The sequence below is a fragment of the Microcaecilia unicolor genome, chromosome 7, assembly GCF_901765095.1.
Source record: "Microcaecilia unicolor chromosome 7, aMicUni1.1, whole genome shotgun sequence".
In the NCBI taxonomy this organism is placed as follows: domain Eukaryota; kingdom Metazoa; phylum Chordata; class Amphibia; order Gymnophiona; family Siphonopidae; genus Microcaecilia; species Microcaecilia unicolor.
This window is the reverse complement of record NC_044037.1, coordinates 178496984-178523434: the sequence shown is the minus strand read 5'-3', so window position 1 is coordinate 178523434 and position 26451 is coordinate 178496984. Positions and strand designations below refer to the sequence as shown.

The 26451-nt window shown below is 41.5% G+C and overlaps 1 protein-coding gene and 1 long non-coding RNA gene across 2 annotated transcripts in view; one reads left to right on the top strand and one right to left on the bottom strand.

Moving 5' to 3' along the window:
- The window catches only part of LOC115474520 (aldehyde oxidase 1-like), a 235978-nt gene extending 223831 nt beyond the window's left edge, over positions 1-12147 (bottom strand). The window contains exons 1-2 of the mRNA XM_030210009.1: positions 11972-12147; positions 2908-2965 (exon numbers count right to left, since the gene is read on the bottom strand). Of these exons, the coding sequence (XP_030065869.1) occupies positions 2908-2965; positions 11972-12025 (112 nt within the window). The 5' untranslated portion in view covers positions 12026-12147. The remainder of the gene's footprint in view (positions 1-2907; positions 2966-11971) is intronic.
- Positions 9226-26157, top strand: LOC115474521. The gene is made up of 3 exons (XR_003942869.1): positions 9226-9235; positions 23648-23651; positions 26070-26157. It is a non-coding gene; the product is annotated as an uncharacterized LOC115474521 (long non-coding RNA).
- The last annotated feature ends 294 nt before the right edge of the window (positions 26158-26451 follow it).

Genomic DNA, 26451 nt, shown 5'->3' with positions numbered 1-26451 from the left:
CCAACAGAGCCAACTTGTGGCCCAGGGTAAAACTATTGCTGATACGGTCACTCTTGTGAATTTACATACACATAAAATTAGTGCTAACACAGCTGATTTGTTGACAATTAAAGGTACCATGAATGAAGACCGTGTGTTTATACAACCTGTTAAGGACCTTATCCAGGATTTATTTAGGGAAGTAGATACTAGTGTTAGTAAGCTAATGCAGGGACAGATACCAACGTACCTGATACCATCTGATGTTGTTAAAGATGCCTTTGCCAAAGTTACCCGTTTGTCTATTGAACCTTTTCAAATTCAAATCGCATTTCATTTAGGTACTGCCCTTCCCCTTTATTTGGATATGGAGCGTATGGAAATTGCCTTCATCCTTAATTTGCCATTTATTATGCCTGAGAATGTATACCAGCTCAAACAAGTTGTAAATGTAGGTACCTGGCATGAGAATTTGTACCTTAATGTTGATACACCTAAGTATGTTGCTTACCAACAGGATGCTCCGCAACATTATTTGGTCCCTAACTTAGACCTTTGCCACAAAACTAAAGATGTTAATTGGCTATGCCCTGGTAAACCTTTCCTGAAAGACACAACAGAAGCTCTTTGTGGCTTGTCCACAGAGAATGTCCAAGAGAAGTGTAAGGTTACCGTGTCAAAATATGACGATTTTTCTGATACCACTGTAGCTGTACTGGATACGGTATGGTTAGTTAGCACACCTAGTACGGAACTTACTGTCACCTTCCAGAAGCATGATGTAATCAACCGTTACACTCTTCCTTGCAATGTTTGTGTGATCGCTGTACCCAAGTATGCTGTTGCCCATGTAGGAGGAGTTTCCCTGTTTTATCTTGACACAGACCCGGTTGTTTCTGAGTTGGAAGTGCTTGATGTATTTCGTGGACATCCTATTGACTTTGCTATGGACCTTATACCATGTTTACAGTCCAAAGACTCTCATACTGTTGAATTATCTGTTGACCATGAGACTCTCGAGGTTGCAGATTACAAACGTCGTTCATCTGATGTCACCCAGTTCCACATGTCCACTCACGTTGTCATCCCACTTTTGACCATCTTGTGGTTCATCATGTTCCTGGGTGCTGTAGTGTTTTGGAGAGACCTTCGTCATTTACGCTATCGCGTAAACACTTTGTCACCTACGGCGATGAGATTGCAAGACTTTATGTAGTTACATCTGACCAGCGTTTTGCCAACAATTTATTCTGTTTTCACTTTTCTGTACTAATATGCTTTGCTTTGCATGATGTGATTTTCATGATCTATGTGATTATGGTTCATGATTTGTTTGATTAATTTTCATGTGTTAAGACTTTTAACTAACTGCACATGCGGGTTCTATTATTCAGTATTTTGCTGTATTAGCATTTTTGATTTCCTTGTGAACATTATTTTGCTTCATAGAACTGTTGGGAGTGTGTTAGTTTGCATTAGTTGAGATTTACTTTGAAACTTTTTGTAGTTGACCATGAAGTTGTACCTGAATCCTGACTGAACTGTCTGGCTTATTTTTGTAGTTAGGTTGGAGAAGGCCTTTACTCCCTTGTAGTAATTTCCATCTCCAAGGGGGGGAATCTGTAGGAGTATTTGCTGTGATCTCACCCACCCGGTGTGCACATGAGAGCACCTTTACAGCCAACATGGACGCTGCAACCTTTCACCTATATGTCTGACTACCAACTGTGCAGAAGTCAGCATTTCAGCTTGTAATAGATTACTGAAGCCTGCACCACCTCCAAGGTCACTCTGTATCGGGGGAGAATGCATGTCCCTGAGAGAGAGAGAGCTTACGAGATAAGACGGACAATGGAAGCTTCATACAGATGCTGGGAGTACATGGTGGGATTATTTCTGATTGGCTCCCAGAAAACTGATTGGTCTGAGAAGCGGGAACAGAAGAAGTTAGTTGCTGAAGAACCGAAGAGAAGAACAGAAGAACAGAAGAGGAGAACACTTGCATTTCTGCAAGCACCTGATTTACCTGAGAGACTTACTGATAATACCTGGCAAAGCTTTTCCCCAGATTACAGCTGTCTACAGGATCTATACTGAGTCTGTATCATCTGTGGCTGATCAAGACAAGTGCATCACCTGAGCTTGTGGGACCTCGCTGAGACATTCGGCTGAGGTATCGGAAGGAATCTGATCTGGTGACCGGGACGGTGAGATCATAGTTTACTTCCTTCAGGCTGGGTTAGATAATTAGTCTGTGCTCGGACCCATCAGATGCGTGACGTCAGGATTTATGATCTCTACTCGCTGTTAGCCTAGTATAAGATTTGTGTGGTAATCATTAGGATCTTGGTATTGTGTTTATCTGTCATTACAGATTAGCCAATAGGATAATCATAGTTATTCTCTATATTTTTGGTATCATTGTGCATGTAATCAGGAATTGCTGATGCTATAAGCTGATAAGAGTTTTCTATATTTTTGTATATAACGCTGTATAAATAAACTAATATATTCCATTGGTCTGTCCGTTATTTTCCATGTAGCTAAGGTTGGGCAGAGGCCACGCCCCCTAGACATAAGCGAGTACATAGGTAGGAATTGGCCTCTTACAAAATATATATATAACCACCTACATGGCCAAGGGCTAGAAATTGAAGTACAGAAGTATGCTAAATGTTAAGAATACCTTTGCAGGATCTCCATCCTTGGACTGCCTGAAATACATTAAGGAGACTTGAGAAATCGAATCCAGGTCTCCCCCCATCTTCATGAGACAGTACTGTTGAGCCAGCAGGCCAAACCAACTCAACAACCTTAATTTCACCTTGTTTAAAGAGTTGATTTCTAAATTCCCTCCTCAATTTTATTGCTACAGTTGAACTCTGATTAATGCCGATTAGCTTTGGTATGTAATATGATAAAGGATACGCCTCTTTCTCAGGTAGTTCAGCAGCATCATTTCGGGGTCTGCATGCTTCTCGATTATCTAAATAGTAACAAAGAAGAAAACTGCCATGAAGTATTTAGGAGCTAAGTAAACAACTTTCACATCTTATAGAATCATGAAAATAACTAGGTATTTCCAAGGAGTTAGGTTTCAATATCTTTGTTTGCATTATTGAGTATTATAATCTCCTCTTATGCTGGAATGATTTCTGCCTTAAACAAATATACCTTTTCTTGGCAACAGGATTATAGTGTTATTATGCTTGAGTACCTGATGGCTTGTTTCTGTAGTAGTATAATATGAGGATTGTGAGACTGTTGGTCCCTGTTCAGTTTTCTTCATCCCATGTCAATAGGGACCATGCCTAATTAAATCTATTCAAGTCAGGATCATTGAGGTACTTTATGCTTATAAATTGTTCAGCTCATTAAATTTCAATGCATCATGCTAGTTACATTAAGTTATATTGTGGGTAACAGCCATTATTAAAGCATCTATAGAATGTAGGATAAAATTTAAAGTACTGACATTGGTTCACAAAGTTCTTTATTCTGGCATACCAGTTTACTTGTCTGCCCTTGTTATTCCTTATACACTTTCATGTACACTCTGATTGCTGCATGATAATATACTTGTAATACCCTCCCCCTCTCAAGCTAAGTGGGCTTCTACCCGAATCTCTGCCTTCTATTTTCTGGCTTCATCCTTATGAAATTCACTTCTAAAACACATTTGATTAGAACAGTCCTATACTGCTTTTCATGTTGCATTGAAAACTTATTTGACATTGCTTTTCCTGCTTTTAACCTTCAGTTTTAAAAAGAGGGAACATGGCAGTGCCTAGTGGTGAGTTCCCAGTTTCTGAATGGATGAATATCTATTTTATGTACTTCTTTCCTGTCATATTATGGAGTTCTGCCTTTATATTTTTCTTTTTTTACTGATTTTATTGTACACCACTCTGACTTGTCCTTCAAAAGAGTGGTTTATTATATTCAATAAACGATAAACAATAATAATGACTGAACTCCGCTCTCTGAACAAATCTCTCTTGTCGTCCCCTTTCTCCTCCACCGCTAACTCCAGACTTTGTTCCTTTTATCTTGCGGCACCTTATGCCTGGAACCGTCTTCCCGAACCCATACGTCTAGCTCCATCTCTACCTGTTTTCAAATCTATGCTGAAAGCTCACCTTTTCACTATTGCCTTTGGCTCCTAACCACTACTCATTTGCCCTCCTCCCCCGTTCCTCTTTACCCTGTAATTTCCTTGCCCGTAATGTCTTGTCTGTTTGTATTACCTAGATTGTAAGCTCTTTGAGCAGGGACTGTCTCTCTATGTCAAATGTACAGCGCTGCGTGCGTCTGGTAGCACTATATAAATGCTATTAGTAGTAGTAGTAGTAGTAGACTTACTCCTCTGTTTACTAAGCCGCACTAGTGGCTGCCATATGCTAATGCTGACATAGCTCATTCACTTTGAATGGGGTATGTCAGCATTTGTCAGTGGGCGTGCACATGGGTAGAGTTTGTGTGGAGAATAGGTGATGCACACAGATACATACTAACATCTAGGCACAGCCAGGTACAACAGCTATAGGACTGGTGTAATGTGTGTGTGCTTTTCAGCCATTTGTGCTAGTATTCCATAAAGAAAATTAGGTGCCTACATCTATTTATAGAATAGGCTTAAAATAGGCACCATAACTAGTACCTATAGTGGTTGTCCTTGTGGATAACAATTCCATAAGGACCCTATTTTTAGGTGCCAAGAAGATGCCTATCTGGAGCCTATCCTACAAGGGAAAGTAGGTGCATAATTTCCTTTATACAATACTAGTGTAACAGTTCAAATATGTACCTATAATTTTGGACAAGTTCCTGGAAGAAAAGTCCAGTGTCTGCTATTAAGACAGACATGGGGAATCCATCTGGTTGCTGTTTTGTCAGAAGTTTGGATGAAGTTTTGAGAGAAAAGGTTGTGAAGTGTTTATGCCTTTTTCTCAACAATGTAGTTCTTATATTTTCAGGGGAACTGCACTGCTGGAGCCATTTGTTCAAGTTGGGTTCCTTGAGATAGCTTTATCATAAAATGTGGTCTGTGTAGGGACCCAGGAAGACAGAAGTGATATGGACAATTTTTATTATCATATTTGAAGCACTGAAGGTGCGAGGCTACCGCTTGAACTCTCGGCAGCCATTTTCAAGAAGCAGTGGCAGCGGGCAGGAAAGATTGGAGTTCTTGCCTGCCCCGAAGAGGCCACTAGACCACCAGGGCTGCAAGGTAGGCCCAGGAGGGGAGGGGACAAGCTGCTCATGGATGAGAGGGAGAGAAGGGGGAAAGCTGCACATAGATGGGAGGGAGAGAAGGGGGCAAGCTACTAATGGATGGGAGGGAAGGGAGATGAGAGGGGGACATGCTGTACATGGAGGGAAGAGAAAAGGGGGAAATTCAGCAAATAGATAGAAGGGATAGGGAAGAGAGGAGAGGAGAGGGGACATGCTGCTCAAAGATAGGAGGGAAAGGAAAGGGGAACATGCTGCTCATGGATGTTTGTTTTTTTGAAAATGTACATCTTTTCTAATTTTGTATTTGGACTACAGAAGAAAATGCATTTTTACTTTTACCAGTATTTTCACTGCTTATAGAATCTGGCTTTCTTGGGGGATCAAGGTGACTGTGTAGTGGGGGCGGGGCCAGGGGTTGGCTGTGCAGGGTGGCATTTTATTTTTTGTGCCCTCTTTATTGTCTCCACAAATATGGTAACCCTAGCCAAGTGGGCCATACAAATAGCACGTATAAATTGAAGGGGTAGATATTCAGTATGGTTTAAACAGGCAGGAGAGGATCTGGCAGTTTGAACTATGCTGAACTGGCTGGCTGCTGATATTCAGTGGCACTTAACTGGGCAGTGCTGCTGAATATTGACTCTGACCACCCCAGCACTATCCAGGTAGTGCTAGGATGGTCAGAGGTGGAGTCAGGGTGATCCAGGAAGTTATAAATGCATTCGTGATATTACAGTACATGATGGTGTCTGTTGGCCTAACTGGACAAGTAAGACAGTCCTTACTTTTTATTTATTTATTACATTTGTATCCTGCATTATCCCACTGATTGGTAGGTTCAATGTGGCTTACATGGAACAAAGAGAAGCTACTAAAGGCTGGTTTAAGATAAAGGAGAGAGATTGACAGTTGTAGGGAGGGGTTAAGAAAGTGATAGGAATAACTAGAATTTGTATGGGTTCTTGTGGAAGTAGTAGGTTGGGTACCCATTGCAGGCATCAGGTCAATTGCTTGAATCATTGTAGTAGAGCTACGATGAGAGTCAAGCGGAATTGCGGGGGGTTGAGCTGAGTAAGTTTCTTGGTCGGCCATTCATTGAGAATAAGGAAGTGGGATTGTGGGTTAGGTTCAGTATGTTGCAGTTATTTGTGCCCTTTTCAGGTATGTGGATACAGCACTGAATATTGGCCGTACTCATATAACTTTGGGATATCGACACAGACCTGGATATTCAATGCTGGTGCTTGGACATGGCCCGGCATTGAATATCCAGGTCTATTCTAGACAGCAGCGGTCAGCGTTTAGAAAAATGCTCGGTGGCTGAATATCACTGCTCAAATGCTTAAATTGATCAAGGAAAAGATGAAATTTTTCTTGTTGGGGTCTGTGTATTATCCTTTTAGTTGTTTGCAATTTAATATTGGAGCAGACTGTTTTCATTTTGATAAGTCAACAAGGGTACTTGATGTAGAGTTAGATAATATGCTTAATATGCGATCTCATATCAATTTAGTTGTTAAGAAGTCTTGTTTTCTTGTTGAAAAAAATGTGGTATATTAAGAAATATTTCACCACCTCTGCCTTCAGATTAGTGGTTCAATCTTTAATTCTTTCGAGGACTGATTATTGAAACAGTGTTTTCTCAGTTTGCACCAAAGCATCGTTGCACAGTTTGCAGATAATACAAAATACAGCGGTCAGGCTGATTTATTCTCTGAATCGATTTGATTCACTTACACCATATTTGTTTGATATACACTAGCTGCCGATGGAGCTGAGGGTGTAGTTTAAACTTTGGGATTCTTGTTTTTTGGATATTGCATGGTGAGACCCCTTACTCTCTTGTAAAAATGGTTAATATTTCAACTGGATATAAGTCTGATCATTTAAGAGCCAATATCTGTTGTATTTCCCATCAGTACATAATGTTAGACTTAAGGGACCATTGTCTACTTCTATTTCTTATAAAGTAGTATCATTTTGGAACGCCTTACCATTAGAACTTAGGTTAATAGGAAATTATCTATATTTTAGAAAGACACGTAAGACTTTTTTTTATTCCAGAAGTATTTCAATGTATAGAAACTGATCTTTAGCTGATGTTTTCTCATCTCTACTGTACATATTAAATGAGTGATATGTAACATCAGAACATGTGGTTCACTCTTGTTTAACATGTAACCCGCTTGGAACTATTCATGGTATTATTAGCAGGATATAAGTCTAGTATAATATAATGTAATAATGGGTAGGGGGAAAGTCTAACTTAGAAGGTTCAAGTTATATGAGTTTATTAAGCAGCATTGCTTCAATGGATAATGCTGCTGAATACAGGTCTAATTTGAAAATATCTTAGTTAAATATGTTAAATTATACATTCATCACATGACTATATTGACTTACTACTACTACTATAAATCATTTCTATAGCGCTACCAGTCGTACACAGCGCCTTACAATTGAACATGAAGAAAACAGTCCCTGCTCAAAAGAGCTTAAAATCTAAATCAGGACAAACAGACAGGACCAAAAAGGATAAGGGGAAGACAGACAGAAGGACACATAAGGATGAGATAAAAGTTACAAGTCAGGAGTCGAAAGCAGCATCAAACAGGTAGGCCTTTAGCCCGGATTTGAAGGCAGCCAGGGATGGAGCTAGACGTAATGGCTCAGGAACCTATTCTAGGCATAAGGTGCGGCAAGATAGAAGGAGCGGAGTCTAGAGTTAGCGATGGAGGAAAAGGGTGCAATTAGGAGAGATTTGCCTAGTGAACAGAGTTCTAGGGAAGGAGTGTAGGGAGAGATGAGGGTGGAGAGGTAGTGAGGGGCTGCAGAGTGAATGCACTTATAGGTCAACAAGAGGAGCTTGAATTGTATACGGAAATGGATAGGAAGCCAGTGAAGTGATTTCAGGAGAGGGCTGATATGGGCATAACGACTTTGGCGAAATATTAGTCGTGCGGCAGAGTTTTGAACAGATTGAAGAGGAGAGAGATGTCTGAGTGGAAGACCTGAGAGAAGCAAGTTGCAGTAGTCTAAGTGAGAGGTAATGAGAGTGTGGATGAGGATTCTGATAGCGTGTTCAGAAAGGAAAGGGCGAATTCTGGCGATGTTATAAAGGAAGAAACGACAGGTTTTAGCAATCTGTTGAATATGGGCAGAGAAGGAGAGGGAGGAGTCGAAGATGACCCCAAGGTTGCGAGCAGACGAGACAGGAAGAATGAGCGTGTTGTCGACATAAATAGAGAATGGGGGAAGGGGAGAGGTTGGTTTAGGAGAGAAGATAAGGAGTTCAGTTTTGGACATATTGAGTTTCAGGTGACGGTGAAACATCCAGGTAGCAATGTCAGAGAGGTAGGCAGATACCTTGGACTGGATTTCTGCTGAGATTACTGGTGTGGAGAGGTAGATCTGGGATAACAAATAAAAAGGTGGGATCTATTGAGTTCTCCACTTTTTGTGGATTCTCTTTAGAAGTAGATCTGGGAGTCATCAGCGTAAAGGTGATACTGAAAGCCATGTGATGAGATCAAAGCACCAAGAGAGGAAGTATAGAAGGAGAAAAGGAGAGGTCCTAGAACAGATCCTTGAGGTACACCCACCGACAGCGGAATAGAGGAAGAGGAGGAACCACCAGTGTATACACTAAAAGTACGCTATGAGAGATAAGAAGAGAACCAGGAGAGAGCAGAATTCCGAAATCCAAGTGAGGACAGCGTGTCAAGGAGTAGGCTGTGATCAACAGTATCAAAGGCAGCAGAAAGATCGAGAAGGAGGAGGATAGAATAGAGCCCTTTGGATTTAGCCAGGAATAGATCATTGGAGACTTTAGTAAGTGCTGTTTCAGTTGAATGAAGGGGATGAAAGCCAGATTGGAGTGGATCAAGAATAGGTTGAGAAGAAAGAAAGTCGAGGCAGCAACGGTGGACAGCACATTCTAGTAACTTGGATAAGAAAGGAAGGAGGGAGATGGGGAGATAGTTGGAAGGAGAGGTAGGATCCAGAGAAGGTTTTTTGAGGAGTGGGGTGACTACGGCATGCTTAAAGGCATCAGGGACAGTCGCAGTGGAAAGTGACAGATTGAGGATATGACAGATGAAAGGAGTGACAGCAGGAGACATAGCGTTGAGTAGGTGAGTGAGAATAGGGTCAGAGGAGCAGATGGTTAGTTTTGAGGATTGAAGACATAGGCGTAGACTGGGGGGGGGCGAGGGGGGGCAATGCCCCCCAAATGACGACGAGGCGCCGCCGCGCCATTAGTTAAAAAAAAAACCACATGCAGGCACGCGCTCCTCTCCATCCGCTTGGCTTCCCTGCCCTCTCTATCTGCATCCCGCCTTCCTCTGACGTCATTTCCTTTCGGGCGGGACGCAGACAGAGAGGGCAGGGAAGCCAAGCGGACGGAGAGGAGCGTGTCCGTCTACCCCTCTCTCTTCCTCCCTCCCTCCGGCGCAGGCAGCAGTCTTTTTCAGCGTTCCTGGCAGCGGTAGCGATGTACACGCTGCCTTCGGCTCTGCCCCAAAGCCTTCTCTTCAAGTTCCTGTTCCCGCATAGGTGGGAACAGGAACTTGAAGAGAAGGCTTCCGGGGCAGACCGAAGGCAGCGTGTACATCGCTACCGCTGCCAGGAATGCTGAAAATGCTGAAGACTGTTGTCTGTGCCGGAGGGAGGGAGGAAGAGAGGGGGTAAACGGAGTCACCATCTTGGACCTCGCGGGGGGGGGGGGGCAGTAGAAGGAAGATGGATGGAACTGGGAGGGGTGGAGAGCAGAGGGAAGATGGATGGTACTGGGAGGGGTGGGGAGCAGAGGGAAGGAGCAAGAGATGGATGGGACTGGGAGGGGTGGGGAGCAGAGGAATGGACCAGGAGATGGATGGGATTGGGAGAGGTCAGGCACAGCAGAGGGAAGGAGCAGAAGATGGATGGGATGGAGGGATGGTGAGCAGAGGGAAGGAACAGAAGATGGATGGGACTGGGAGGGGTGGGGAGCAGAGGGAAGGAGCAAGGGATGGTTGGGACTGGGAGGGGTGGGGAGCAGAGGGAAGGAGCAAGAGATGGATGGGACTGGGAGGGGTGGGGAGCAGAGGGAAGGAGCAAGAGATGGATGGGACTGCGAGGGGTGGGGAGCAGAGGGATGGACCAGGAGATGGATGGGATTGGGAGAGGTCAGGCACAGCAGAGGGAAGGAGCAGAAGATGGATGGGATGGAGGGATGGTGAGCAGAGGGAAGGAACAGAAGATGGATGGGACTGGGAGGGGTGGGGAGCAGAGGGAAGGAGCAAGGGATGGTTGGGACTGGGAGGGGTGGGGAGCAGAGGGAAGGAGCAAGAGATGGATGGGACTGGGAGGGGTGGGGAGCAGAGGGAAGGAGCAAGAGATGGATGGGACTGCGAGGGGTGGGGAGCAGAGGGATGGACCAGGAGATGGATGGGATTGGGAGAGGTCAGGCACAGCAGAGGGAAGGAGCAGAAGATGGATGGGATGGAGGGATGGTGAGCAGAGGGAAGGAACAGAAGATGGATGGGACTGGGAGGGGTGGGGAGCAGAGGGAAGGAGCAAGAGATGGATGGGACTGGGAGGGTGGGGAGCAGAGGGAAGCCTACTGGAAAGAAGACACTGCATAAAACAGAAGACACTGGGACCAAAGCGAATAGAAAAACTAAATGATCAGACAACAAAGGTAGATAAAAGTATTTTATTCATAATTTATTAATTGAAATGTGTCAGCTTTTTGAAATGTGCATCTGTGATATTTTGCCTGTAAATTTCAATTCCGTCCTCCATATTAGCATATTCATTTGCATATGTATATATGCAAATGATATGCTAATATGCTCCGCCCATTCTTTGCCCCCCCAAATGAAACAGTCAAACTACGCCTATGATTGAAGAAGTAAAGTTTCTTCTTCAGTGATTTTGGAAAAGGAAGAAAAGGAGGTAGGTGTAAGAGGCTTGGAAGAGTGGACTAAGGGAAGAAGGGGTGGAGGAGAGCTGGTTGTGAATTCAAGTTTTATCTTGTGAACCTTATCGTGAAAGTAATCAGCCAAAGTCTGGGGAGAAAGTGAAGGGGGAGTTGGAGGAGAAGGCGCTTTGAGGAGAGAGTTAAGCATGGCAAAGAGACGTTTAGGGTTTGAACCTCTATATTGCAGTACTATCGAAAGATATGGGAACTCTTATATTTTCCAATCTGAATCCATATTTGAATTCAATGGACTATGTTCTAAAGAAATCTACTGCATACCCCTAGTGCATGCATTTAAGAAAATAAGAGAAAAGGCATTTTCCACCAAGTAACCCCATATTAAATACAAATAGACAACTTAGTTAGACTACAAGGCTATGGTTGCCTATTTTTAAGATTAGCAGTGGCAATGAAAATCAATGCATTTACAAAGACGACAGGTGATTCATTCAGCAAGTTAACCAACTCTAAACAACAGTGAAATGATTGTTTCTTAAGAATATACGGGGACAGTAACCTCTACTGCATGGCACAGCAGGTACAGTCTCCCCCCACCAAAAGAATAAAGGCTTGGGAAAAGTAATCTGCACTGCACGGCAGTTATTGCCCTGGCAACTCTGCTGAGCAGACTGGATGAACCATTTTGGTCTTCAACTGCCATCGTCCACTACATTACTACATTAACATGTTTATTTACACACGGAAGGAGATGCAATATATATAATGAAGTTGCTTTCTGCACAGAACAGTGACTGAGTTCTGGATGCTTTACTACATAAATACCAAAAATCTTACCTTCTTTCCATTCACATAGAAAATAAGCTCATCTGTCCCTTCTAGGCAAGGCATTATGTTAAAAACAAATCCAAACTGGTAATCACCAAATGGAAGCTGTAGCTGCTATTATTTCCACAGGGTCAAGAATGTCTAAGTCTATAGTACAAGCTGAAATGGAAAGGATTTCTAGCAGAAGCCTGGGTTGGGACAGAGCAGGTTGGGCTATCTTTCTTCACACACATAAACTTTGCTTGGCCACACCTCTGTAATGCTGTACGTTAATATGACAGGCTTAGATGTCAATTGCTCTTGGGAAATAGAAGTGCAAGTCCTTAAAGGGAAACTCTGAAACTCAAAAATTGAAGGTAGCTTGATTTTATACTGTATAGTCTGGTGAAAATAATAAGTTTAGATTCAAGCATTTTACAAGGTTTTTTCTTAAAGGAGACACCCTGTGATACTACAAGGGATTTATTTTGTGGTAGAAAATGAACAATCTGTGATTTCCACAATTCCCACTTATTTTCTTTCCCAAGGACAAATATGAGCTCTGCTCCATTAGCTGAGGACCGTCCCTTCTTGGCTCTCTGGCTGAGATTGAGAACCTGAACAATATGAACGGTCAACACCCAACTACTTGTACCCATTTTGGCATACCAAAATGTTATAACTACAGTCAAACCAAGGAGGCTTAAGCTTCCTGCTATTAAAGAAAAGAATGCCTGACCAGGGCTGGCTCTGAGAGGTCCTTTTGCAAATTCTAGCACATGCTAATGATTAGCGCATGCTAAACGTTAGAGATGCCCATAGGAATACAAGGGCATCTCTAGCATTTAGCGCATGCTTATTTTTAGCCTGCACTAAAAATGTTAGTGCACCTTGTAAAAGGACCCCTAAATTTTCTGTTGTCACATGCAATTTTTGGCTGCCCAACCCCATATATTTTTTTTACCGATGCCTTCATTTTGCAATTTCTTAAAAAGTAAATCTACCTTAGGTTTGCTTTATGAATTCAAATTCTATTACGTCCAAAGCAAACTGTCAAGTGTCACACAGATTTCTGTAGAGCGGTAAGTGAATTCAGATACCTGGTGCAAATTCACTCTGTACAGAACTGCACCGCTCCGCTCTACCGCTGGGTCTCCTCATGTCCTTAATCCTCTTTATACCGCTAACTCTCCTACAGTTCTACTCTTATACTTTATATGTAGGGATTAGCACTTATTTTTTTTCGGGCGTTTTCTAGTAGGTTCTCTCTACAGTGAGCTCCTGAAGTCACTTACCTCTCTACAGAAATCTGTGTGACACCTGACAATTTCTTAAAAAGAAAATTTGCTTTATTGGTGCCTTATTTTACAATGTCACAAAAACATGTATTGCATAAGGCACAGAAAACAGAAATTTTGAACAGCAAACTCCCTCACTTTCCCTTCCTCTGAAACTTAACCACCCAGTATGAGCAGAGTTATTGTGACCACTTTTTAATGTGCACAAAACAATTATGTGCACTAATTCATAGGTTTCCTACTACTACTACTTATCATTTCTATAGCGCTAGTAGATGTACACAGCACTGTACACTTGAACATGAAGAGACAGTCCCTGCTCGACAGAGCTTATAATCTAATTCCCATGTTAAATCAATTTTGTGCCACTAAAATGTTTGATTGCAATCTAAATATAAACCAGTACTTGATGCCAATAACATAAATTCAAATGTGTCACTTAGGGGCTTATTTTCAAAAGAGAAAAATGTCCAACAAGTGGCATAAATCTGCATTTCGACATTTTTCTCACAAAAACATCCAACTGATATTTTCAAAACCAATTTTTAGATGTTTTTCTATGACATCTGTCAGAAATGCATTCAAATCAAAATGGGATTAAGGGACATGGTCCTTGTCAGCAATGTGTATACTATAAACACGCTATGAATGTCAATCAGATATGGGTACAGAATATTGGGAGGTAGTTTTATTTAAAATCAAAGACTAATTGTAATTCCAGTAATGTAGTTTATGGCATTTGTTGCCCATGCCAATTATGGTATATTCGGTAAACAACACGTAAAATAAAACTGCGGATAGCGCAGCATTTAATTAATATCAGGTTACAAAAGTGGGATACCCCTCTAGTTAATCATTGGCTGATGCACAATCATTCTATTTTGGATTTGCAGTTTATAGTACTTTTTCAAATTGAGAGTGGGAGAGGCAATGTAGAAAGACAATTAATACGAAAGGAACAAAAGCTGATATATAATTGGAATACAGTAGAACCCAGCGGATTAAATAAAGAACTTGATTGGTCACTCTTAATGGCTATATAAAGGAAGGAGGTAATCAGACACCCTATCATGCATAACAGGAAGTGAGGTAGAAGTATTGGATGCTGGAGAGCTCCATATGGTATGCCTGATGGAATTTAGAGGTCGGATAAGGTATGAGAATTAATTTTGAGTTATAGATTTTAATGTGAAGGTTGAAATAAGATTGTAATGGTGTGTATTATTCATTGTATATAAGGTCTCCTGATGAAGTTACAAAAAGAAACATGGCCAGTGTTGGGACCACAAAAGTTTATGGGACCAGAAGATATTTAATATGAGTGAATGGAATAGATGCCAAGCATTCCACAGTCTTTTCTGCAAGGACTAATGAGTTCTTCTCAGAAACTAATAAGGATTTGGAGGCAAGCTGAAATAAACATTTTGGTTAACAACATGTGATGTCTCCAGTCTAGGAGAACAGTGCTGTAAGGTGAAACGGGTCACCAATTTGGAACATTTGGAACACTGGGAAATGAGCTACAGCTGCTTTTGATTATTGGTACTGAGGATGAGCATTTTTGTACAATGTATTATGTGGAGAAGATACTGTGAGAGTGTCTGACAGAGAGTGTTTTGTTGTTAGATAGTGAAGTTTTCATAATAAAGATTGTAAAATCTCATGCACACATTAATGTGTTTGTAGTACCATTAAAAAGAAAAAAAGTAATGTATTAGTCAAGTGGTAGTGATAATTTCCACAGCTGATATCAGGCTTTGTAAAGACTACAGATCTGTGTCAGGGATAATTGGCAACTGAAGTTTAGATAAGAATCAATATCTTCCAAAGAGACATTTTGCCTGTGATAAAGATTTTGAAATATTGAGAGAAAAGTGCTGTTATCCACTCCCTGTCAGTGATCAGCTGTTTCTGGGAAAGTATCCCTCTACAGAAGTGGGGACTGGCCCACGGGTGAACCAGACGGGCAAGAAGTTGACCTTTGTGGTTACCATATCTATACAATTTATGCTTATAGTATTTATAGGACCACATCGTGTTCTCATGTATTTTATATTTAAACACAAAGTAATCCACTCAATGAAAATATACAATGATCATTTGCTAATCTTGTCAAAATCTTGTAAAAAAGGAAGGAAAAGCCTCAAAGAGCTCAAAATCAAAATATTTAATGAGCTGCAATGATCAAAATGATCTCTCCTTCATCACTGGAAAAAAACCTTCCAAAAAATCCTTTTTTATGTTTCTTTCATCATCATTATATCATTGTAATACAATCCTTGCCGTCCCTCAGCTTTCAATGTCCATTAATTGTTATTCTTACAAATACGGAACAACACTTATCTCTGAGGGGCTCTGAAGGATTCCTATGATCAAGCCAAATTCGTCAAGCTTTTCACACATCCCCAGGCCAACGATGACCACTGTTTCGCTTAGCTGTTTCAGGGTCCCAGATGGCAGGGAATTTCTAAAAAAAAAAAAAAAAAAAGAATCAATTATTGCTATCCAAACCACATATAAAATAACATTTCAATCACAGAGTCGTACTTCTGTTGACAGCACTCCAAATCCTTTTCAACTATCCTGATCAAGTAAGTACATTCAAAATGGCCTCTATTTAATACAAAAGTGATGTCAGACATCGTCATCAAATCATCCAATCAGAAAAGAAAACAAATAATGTGAAATCTTAAAAAATGAAATTAAAAAAATGACACCATTCTATACGTGAATTCAGCCCCCTCGGTTCAAGGAATTGCAGCTTAAAAGTCCACTTCTGCTCTTGTTGAAGTAGAATTTGCTGCCAATCTCCTCCTCTTTGAAGCTATGGCACATGTTGCAAAACCACACAGCGAAAATCTTGAAACAAGTGTTGATACTTCCCACAATGTACCACTAAAGGCAGCACAAAAGAGGAGTGGGAAATGGACCAATGACTCCAGGAGAATGGGAGATAAATTTAAAGAACCACTTTATTAAATGACTCATTTAATAAAGTGGTTCTTTAAATTTATCTCCCATTCTCCTGGAGTCATTGGTCCATTTCCCACTCCTCTTTTGTGCTGTTATATTTACGTGGGAGCTAGTGTTCATCCACTTAGGTGGATCACTCCACTAAAGGCAGACCAATCTTGTTAGTTTGCAATGAGCTCTTATGTTCTATCAAACATACTGATAATCTCCTAGAAGTCTGACCAACTTACACTTTATCACAAGGGCATGCCAGACAATAAATCACATAATCGGATTTACACGAAGTCCTTGCTTTCAAAAAATAAGTCTTCTGGTCTATCAGATTAATAAAATCGCAGTTTTAAGCATAATACCACATACAGCACAATCGCAGCTTTTAAAATGACCTATCATCCAAATCTTCAAAAGAATGTGCAGATGGAGTAGGTACAACTGCAGGGCTTAAATATTCCTTTAAATTCCTACTCCTACTATAGGAAAACCGGAGAGTAGACTGACAAAAAATAGGAATCGTTTTCACAAGCTCCCAGTGTTTTCTACCTGAGTAGAAAATGAATTAAATTGCATCTCGTACGTAAGTGTATTTTTGTCTTCAGTAGAGGTGACTGACCTTGGCATAAAAAAAAAGATCACAATTGTTGAATTTAGCCCGATGATAGGCTTTCAGAATAACATCTTTAGGATAGCCACGCTCTTGTAACTTAGTTGACAAATCTTTTGATTGTTGCCTAAACTCCACATCTGTGGAACAAACTCTCTGATATCAGATGAATTGCGAGAATGGTAGGCTATTCTTCAGAGAAACTAGGTGGCTGCTCTTATAATTCAAAAACATGTTTCTATCTGTCAACTAAGTTACAAGCATGTGGCTATCTTACAGATGTTATTCGGAAAAGCCTTTGTGTAGTATCAGAGGAATAATAGATTTCTTTGACCCAACCCCTACATAATTTCTGATGCTCAATGTCTGACAGGTGAATTTCCTGCAAACACACTATATGCATTTTTTGCTTCTTCAATTCCTGCAATATTTTGAAACATTCCAGGAGCTTATTTTCAAGGTGGACAATCCCATGCCTCAATATTAAAAACCAAGACAATTACAATGGAGAAAAGCATTTGGAAAGTCACCTGCCCAGCCCTCAGGGACCCCTCAATTCACACCATATCGAAAAAAGCCCAGACATGCCAACGCTACTGCCCAACCCAATCCCTCATATAGACCCATCTAAAAGGCCTAACCCAATCACCCTCCACTAATCTAATTTACCCCACTAAACTACCTTACCGATACCCCCCTCAGGTTATCTGGAAAACGCCTATTCTCCCCGCTCCGCCCACTGAAGCCATGATTTTAAGTGGTCTTGATTACTATAAACTCCAAATCCGGAAATCGTTAAAAAACCTACCTGTTCACAAAGGCATACCAGAAAGAACCAACCTAAACTCCTGAACTCTACAAAATAATCGAAACTCCTTCCGGAACAAGACAAAATCGAACTCTCTCTCCTTGATCACTGAAAATACACTGTCATTTTTGAACATTAACACTAAACCACTCTGTATTTCTCCTACCGGAATTGGCAATCGCCATAACGGTACTATGTAAGCCACATTGAGCCTGAAAATTGGTGGGAAAATGTAGGATACAAATGCAACAAATAAAATAAATAAATAAAATAAATAATGTGGCTTATTTGGGCCTACCTTCCACTTGTTTCAGTTGCTCCAGGTAATCTAGAACTCAGTAGTACGATTACTGTTTAGTCTGCCAAAATTTGATCCTCTATTCCCTTACTTGAAAAAATTGCAATGGTTACCTGTTGCTTACCAGGTGAAATTTAAATTGTTGTTGCTATTACATTGTGTTCTGTATCAAGAATTCTGTTTTTATTTGAAACATGCAAAACATAAGTATGTATCTTCTCGACAGCTGTGCTCCATGATGTCTTGTGATTTAGTGGCGCTGGCTTTGAATTGGAAGTGTTTTGATGTAACAAGGAAAGGGACTTTTTCTATTGCAGGGCCAATTGAATAGAATAAGTTGCCATACGGGTTAAGAAATCATCTATTAACATTTAAACATCGCTTGAAAGCACACTTGTTCTGTTTGGCTTACCACATTCCTGCTGAACTGGTTCATTGACTGCTTGGAAAGTTTGGATTTCAACAGCCTTTGGCTGGTATTGTCTTGTGTATCATCTCTAGCATTTAAATGTTGCTTGAAAGCACACTTGCTTTGTTTGGATTGCCATATTCTTGCTGGACTGATTATTTGACTGCTTGGGAAGCTTCAATAGTACTTGATTAGTATTGTTTTATGTATTATACTAGAAAAACTTGTCATGGATGTTGTATTTATGTAATTTTATATCTATTTCTTTTGTTCACTGCCCTGGATAAGGGCAGGTTATAAATAACAAATCCAAATCTAAATTCAAATGTTTTCCTTTTGATTTGAGTCTTACATGACACAGATCTGGAAAAATTGAATCTTATGGCTCATAAGTAAAGGCTGCCATTTCCTTAAATACAAATCTGTTCTGCGGGAACATGAAGGTAACCAGAAGGATAGCTCTTTCTAGTTCTCTGCCAGATGATCCTAAAAGGGCTGAGAGATCCCAACTATCCATGGAAAGTCCACTAACAGCCCTGGCTACCTCTTTGCTCCTTATTCCACTTGTTTTTTCTATCCTATAAGCCAAGGGAAGGAAAGAAATCCTGTTAATCTGGGGAAGGTTCTATCAAGTGTCTCTTTCAAGTGCTTCCAAAAGAAATCACAGGAAATAGAGAGGGCTAATATGGAAAAAATTTAAGACCCTAAAATTAAGGCCTTCAAAGTTTTCACTGTTCTCCAGTTTTTGATGGATCACAACTTTATTCTGGGTCAACCCTAGCTGCATTGTCTGGAGGCAGCTGTAGTTTGCTCCAGTTGCCACATTTTCCCCCTTGCTGGAAAGTGACAGAGGCTTGAGACTGTGTCTTGGAATGAATATCCATAGTCAGAGCAGGAACTAAAGAAATAAAGGGGTCGATATCCAGCGGCATTTATCCAGATAGGAACAGCTCCTACACGGATAAGTGCCAGTCCCTGGGTCCAGTCATAGATTTTCAGCAGCATTACCTGGATAATGCCACTTAAAATTACTACAGACAGCTCTACTATCCACATAGTGCCAGAGCAGTCTGGGGTTGGAGTTACAGCTGCTATTTAATCCACTAACTGGTAAATATCTGGATAAAGTTAGGATAGCAAAAAGACTATCCTAACTTTATCTGGGTACTTCTCCAGGAGGAACTGATCTGAATATTGCCAGTACCTTCATAAGTGCCAGCAGATATTCCATGGGCCCATTTAATCCTCTGGGAGAAGCTGTTTGAAATGTAATATCCATCTTTGTTTGCGTTGATGCAAAATATTTGATATATTACCCCCGTCTTCCTGTATCTTCAATTTGATCTATGGCCAGACACTTCAAATCTTTGAACTCATGCAATGATTCACTAGAGGAGCCTCAATTTTCCTAGTTGTAATACAGCTTTTATGCTGAGTCAATCTTGTCCTCAATTGTTTTTTTGTTTGACTTATATATTTCAACCTGCAGGGACAAATGATCATATAAATCACTGCCTTGGAAATGCATATCGTGGAACACCATAGAAGGATATATTTCCCCTTAACATCCCAGCAGATCTCTGAATTTTCCATGGTGATGGTACATGCTGTTCAATTTTTGCCACATTTATGGTGACTCTGTACTTGTAACCCAGATTTTGACCATACGTCTGAACGACGTGAAAGGGCATAATTGAACGCGCCGGCCAAATAGCTGGCCGGCCATCTTCGGGGCCGGCGCCGTAAGTGGGCGGAGCCAACCATATTTTCGAAAAAGATGGCTGGCCATCTTTTTCTTCGCTAATACGGTTGGGCCCGGCCAAATGTCAGAGTTCGCCGGGTTTGAGATGGCCGGCATTGGTTTTCGGCCATAATGGAAAATAATGCCAGCGATCTCAAACCCGGCGAAATTCAAGGCATTTGGTCATGGGAGGAGCCAGCATTTGTAGTGCACTGCCCCCCTCACATGCCAGGACACCAACCGGGCACTTCTAAAAATAAAAAAAAAATAATAAAAATAGCTTCCAGGTGCATAGCTCCCTTCCCTTGGTTGTTTAGCCCCCCAAATCCCTCCCAAAACCCATGGCCCACAACTCTACACCATTACCATAGCCCTAAGGGGTGAAGGGGGGCACCTACATGTGGGTACAGTGGGTTTTGGAGGGCTCCCATTTTCCACCACAAGTGTAACAGGTGTGTGGGGGGGGGGATGGGCCTTGATCCACCTGTCTGAAGTGCACTGCACCCACTAGAAACTGCTCCAGGGACTTGCATACTGCTATCAGGAAGCGGGATATGACATTTGAGGCTGGCATAGAGGCTGGCAAAAAGTTTTTTTTTGGGTGGGAGGGGGTTGGTGACCATTGGGGGAGTAAGGGGAGGTCATCCCCGATTCCCTCCGGTGGTCATTTGGTCAGTTGGGACTCCTTTTTGAAACTTGGTTGTGAAAAAAAGGGACCAAATAAAGCCAGAGAAATGCCATCTCGTGAGCATGCCCCAGTCCCGCCCCCGTCCCACCTTCACTACCCTACCGACACGCCCTCTTGATGTTTCGACAGCTCTGCGATGGAAAGCAGTTGAACCCGGCCAAAATTGGCTTTCGGTTATACCGATTTGGCCGGGTTCAGGAGATCGCCAGCCATCTCCCGATTTGTGTCGGAAGATGGCCAGCGATCACTTTCGAAAATGAACTGGATAGTATATCAGCCAAGTTTGAATTTTGTGAACATACCATCATACATTGAGTATCATCAAAAATGTCATGTACTGCCAATGTCTGCCAATGTTTTTTAATAACTTTAGAAATTTTTGGAGCAAAACTCGAATATTGTAAAATGCAGGAAATAACAGAAATTTTAGTTTCTTTAGGTTTTTCTTGCAAGAGAAGATCTCAATTATTATGCAGTGCTCTTTTATAAGCCTGATGTACCAGTTTGTAAGGATAACCTCTAGTCTCTAATTTTTCTTTCAATTGTGTGGCAGCCTGCTTATAACCTTCACATATTGAAGAAATTGTGGAAATGGAAGACTATTTTTTGTATGAAAAGAATGCATACTATCAAAGGCTAAAAGGGTATTGTGATCTGTTGGCTTTGAAAAAAATGCCTGTTTGAAATAACCTTTCCATTAATGTAATTTCCACATCCAAAAAATGCATGACTTGAGATGATATTTTATAGTAGAATGACAATTGTTCAAATTTGTCATAAATTCAATTAATTGTTTCTCCGTACCGTGCCATAGCATGAATATGTCATCAGTATATCACCACCAAACTAAGGCTAGCTGAAAATCACTCATCTGATAGATTTTAGATTTCTTCAAATGCGCCATGAATAAGTTGACCACTGATGGGCAAAAGATGCACCCATCGCAATTCCTGAAAGTTGAAAAAAAATTCCCATTCAAAATTAAAATGATTATTCTTTAAAGGCATAGTTGTTAATTCAATCAAGAAAGTAGTGGGGACTGTCCAGGATCATGGTCTAGTATTCAAAGCATTTTCTATAGCTTGTATAGCCTCATTGTATGGTATAGCTGTATTAAGAGACGGTACATCCAGTGTATCTAGAATACATCTTGTGGAATGTCTTGCAGAACACAAAGTTTATTAAGAAAATGTGTTGTATCTTTTAGATACAAAGGAATTTCCACTACCAATGGAGCTAAGAAACAATCAACATATTTGCTTACTCTTTCTAGCAATGAGTCTCTGGCTGAAACTATTGAGTGGCCTGGGAGATTTTTTTAAATTTTGTTTTATTGATAATTTTTTTAACATTACAAGATTAACTTGCAAATTGCAATACAGAAAAAAATCAAAATATAAGAAAATATCCATCATAGATTATTTATATGCTCTCTTTCTTAAACCACTAATAAAAGAAAAAGAAAAAAAGGGGGGGGGGAGTATTACAGATGAGATCATTAATTATAAAGAAAATATAAAAGGAAAAATGTCTAGCCTGAATACTCCATCTTATTCAAATTCTTATTCCATTACATTATCATTCAAACAGAGTCTATTTGGTTATTCTTTTCGTTTCCAAAAAAGTTCGAAGTTGTTCTAGTTCAAAAAATACATATTTGTTACCCAAGTATCTTATAAGGCATTTACACGGGTAAGCCAATAGAAATGTTGCTCCAACTTAGTCTCTTCTCTGAAAGCTAGAATTTTTTCCTTCTATCTTGTATTGTCTTTGTAACATCTGGATATATCCATATTCTAGAATCACAGAAAACCTTTGTTGAGTTCTTAAAATACGGCTTTAATACTGCATTTAAGTCTTGCTCAAATACGAATGATGCAATTAAAGTTCATCGTAGTTTGATTTCTAATATTGATTGTTCAAGTAAAGCAGTAATAGCATGAACTCCTAAATCAGGAACATTTTCTAAAGGCAAACCAGGGGCGTAGCCATGGGTGGGCCTAGGGGGTTCAGGCCCACCCAGCAGTGGAGAGCTTCAATTTCGGCAGCGGAGGGAGCAGGCTGAGGTCCGATCCTGCTTCTGCCTCCCTCTCTCCCACAGCGCTTCTCAAACGCTGCCTACTTACCGCCGCCACGATCTAGCATCTTCCTCCCATCTTAGCACTGCAGCAGCGGAGCAGCGGTAGCGATTCATGCTGCCTCCTGCTTCGTTCTAACCCGGAAGCGTCTCCTCTGCCGCATCCCGCCCCCATTATTACAACTTCCTGTTTCTGCTGGGGTAGGACGCAGGTGCGCGGCAGAGGAGACGCTTCCAGGTTAGAGAACGAAGCAGGAGGCAGCATGAATTGCTACCGCTGCTCCGCTGCTGCAGTGCTGAGACGGGAGGAAGATACTAGATCGTGGCGGCGGTAGGTAGGCAGCGTTTGAGAAGCGCTGTGGGAGAGAGGGAGGCAGAAGCAGGATCGGACCTCAGCCTGCTAAGGGTGGTGCTGTGCCCCATTGAAGAGATGGAGAGTTGGGGGAAGGTCTTCTTAAGATAGATGCTGGAAGGGGGGCATGAGGTGGAGAGGGGCAAGAGAGAGAGAGAGAATTGTGGGACATAGGGTAGAGAGGGGTAAGAAAGGAAAAAATCTTGCATTGGGAGGGGAAAGAGACAAGAGAGGGAGAAATGTTGGACATAGGGGGGTAGTGGGGAAGGAGAAATGGTAAATGTTGAACTTGGACAGGGGGTGGTGAGGAGGAGAAGATAGATGGTGAAAAATTGGACATGATGGTGGAGGGCAGGAAGAGATGTTGGATGGGGCACAAGGGAAGGGGAGAGGCAGAAATGTTGGGCATGGCAGTGGAAGGGAGGAAGAGAGAAAATGCTGCATGGGGGGAGGGGGAAGAGAAGTGTTGGACCCATGGCACAAGAGAGGGAGAAATGGTAGAAAGTGGGAGAGAGGGAGATGTATTGGACCTGGTGGTGAATGAGAGGGAGAGAGCTGGAGAGGGGAGAAAGGAGGAGATGTTGGATTCAGGAGCAGAAGGGTGATAGAGAGGTGCCGGACAGTGGGAGTGAGGGAAGAGAGAGGGAGAAATGTTGGAACATGAGGGAGAGGGCAGGAGGGAAGAGAGAAGGGGCAGAGAGATGTAAGGCTGCAAGAGTGGGGTGGGGAGAAAGAGGGAGCAGATGCTGGGCTAGAAGGGTGGAGGAAAGGAAGATGGTGGAACCATGTGGGAGAGGCCAGGAGGGAGAGGAAGAGGGTGGCAAGGAAATAAATAAAAAGATAGTGATTATAGAGGATAGAAATATGGTAATGAAAGGGAATGGAGGGCTGAGATGGGGGAGTGAGATGGGGAAATGGAAAAGCTAGTGGGTGAGAGAAAAAGATGAAAATCTGATTGGTAGCTGTAAACTAAAAAGGATGAGAACAGTGAGAGGGTGAAATTTGAGTTGACAGCAAGGCAGAAAGAAGAAAAAAGAGAGGAAAGAGCTAAAAATAAGAAGTCAATATGTCAGAAGCAGGTGTAGTGAAGGTAAAAGAAGACAAATGGACAGCAGCCGCTCGAAAGAGAATTAGAAGACGACAGACAGGAAAGCAGAAAAGAAACTGCAACCAACATGATGGAAAAATAAAATGTCCAGACCACAAAGGTAAAAAAAAGCAATGTATTTTGAATGTTTTAAATGGAATATGTTGGCTTTGGGAAATCTACATAGCAAATGTGTTTGTATCGTGTTCAGGAGAAAGGAAATGCATTTCTGTTTTTATTTCTCCAGTGTTGAAGTACATGCTAAGTTTAACTTTTTGGGGTTCCGAGTTCAATTTTTGTCTAAATATTTTTATTTCTGACACATGATCCCTTGTTCTGTATTTGGTGAGGGTCTGTTGGTGTGACAGTAATGGCAGGTTGGGAAATCGGAGGGCAGGCAGGGAGGAGAGGGGATCAGGGAGGGGGCCCTAGCATGTCTAACACCAGTTCTGACCCTTGCTGTATAGCTGGTAGGGATCCCAAGCCTCCCCAGCTGAGGACTTCCTCCAAAGACGGCCAAAACTTCCTTCTACCAAGCTCTGCAGTCGGTGACAGCATGCTTGAGTCACCGACAGCTAAGCACGCATAGGGTGCTGGCATCAGTGGCTTACTGATGTTGCTGCTGCCTGCCAAGTTTGGTAAAAGGGAGTTCTGGCCACCTTCAGAGAAAGTCTTCAGCTGACAGAGCTTGAGGATCCTTATTAGCTAATGTATTTATATTTTGCGGTAGGGCAGGGCAGAGAAAATATTGTGCCCACCCACTTTGGGCTCAGACCCATCCAAAATTGGCTGTCTGGCTACGCCACTGGTTCTGGAGTCTTGAGTCCCGCTCCAAGTTGCGGTATTTGAGGTATTTTTTGAAGAAATCTGACGCATTCATTCCTTCCGACATCGGAAAATTCAGTAGTCTTAAATTTAACCATCAATTAAAATGTTCTATTTGTTCTATTTTACGTGATGTCAAAAGTTTATCCTTAACCAAAAGTTCAGTAGTTGTTCTTATATTTAAAACCTCCGATTGCAATTGAGAAATTTGGTTAAGTGATTATTGTTTTACCTTATCAATAGATAAAGTTAAAGCTTCAACTTTGCTTACAAGAAGAGATGTGTCTCGGGCAACTTTAGAAACTATTGTAGATAATTCTTGTATCGCTCCCCAAATAGTTTCTAAAGTTGGCACCAAGGGAGTTTTATGCTCCACGATCACTTCATCTGCGGCCTGGAGTAGAGTAGTGCCTCTCAAGGCTTTGACGATACTGATTTCTGATTCGACTAGGCCTTCCTCTAAACCCCTCAGGTTCCCTGCAGGACATGGTGGTGGATTAAGATCTGCAGGAGATAGAGATGTTTCAATCCCCAGTAGTGCCAACGCTCCTCCGTCGGCTCTAACAGCAGGGCTCAGCAAACCGGCTTCTGATGTATTGGTGTATTGGTGGAGAGTTTGTTGGATCGGGGACGAAGTTCTGGTCAGCAGTATTTGACCTTTTACCGTCCCTTTTCTCTTAGTATGCAGCACTGAGTAAAAAAAGAGTAGTTTAGATGAGAAACAGAGCTCCACAAACTTCCTCCAAACGAGTCACAGCAGTCAGGGCGCCATCTTGACTCCTCCCCCCGGGTCGCGGCCTGGGAGATTAATCAAGGTTTTATTAATCTTTGGGACCATATACTGTAGAAGATAGGCAATTTAGCTGTATGATGATTCAAAAATTTATGTTCATTCTTTGATATAAAGTCAATATTTCTCGGCTTATTGATTAACTCTCTATTTTTGCAAATTTGTGAATTATTCGTTCCAGTTTTTTGAGTAAAGTGATATGGTAGCCGTGTTGGTCCACTTTTAAAGGTAATAAATAGAAATAAAACAAAACATAGAAAATAAAATAAAATGATGCTTTTTTATTGGACTAACAATACATTTTTTGATTAGCTTTCGAAGGTAACCCTTCTTCTTCAGATCAGAAATAAGCAAATCTTGGCAAACATCAGTATATATAAGTGAAACACAAAGGCATTCAATGACAGTCTCACAGGAAGAGGGTGGGGTGGATTAGGTAAGAAATAGGGGGAGCTGGGTGGATAAGAAAAAGCATGTTTTTCTCGTTATTCAGCATTGTTTTCTGCTGTTCAGGTTTTAATTGTTAGTTGCTCAAATAGAGTCCCCTCCAAGTGACCAGTTTT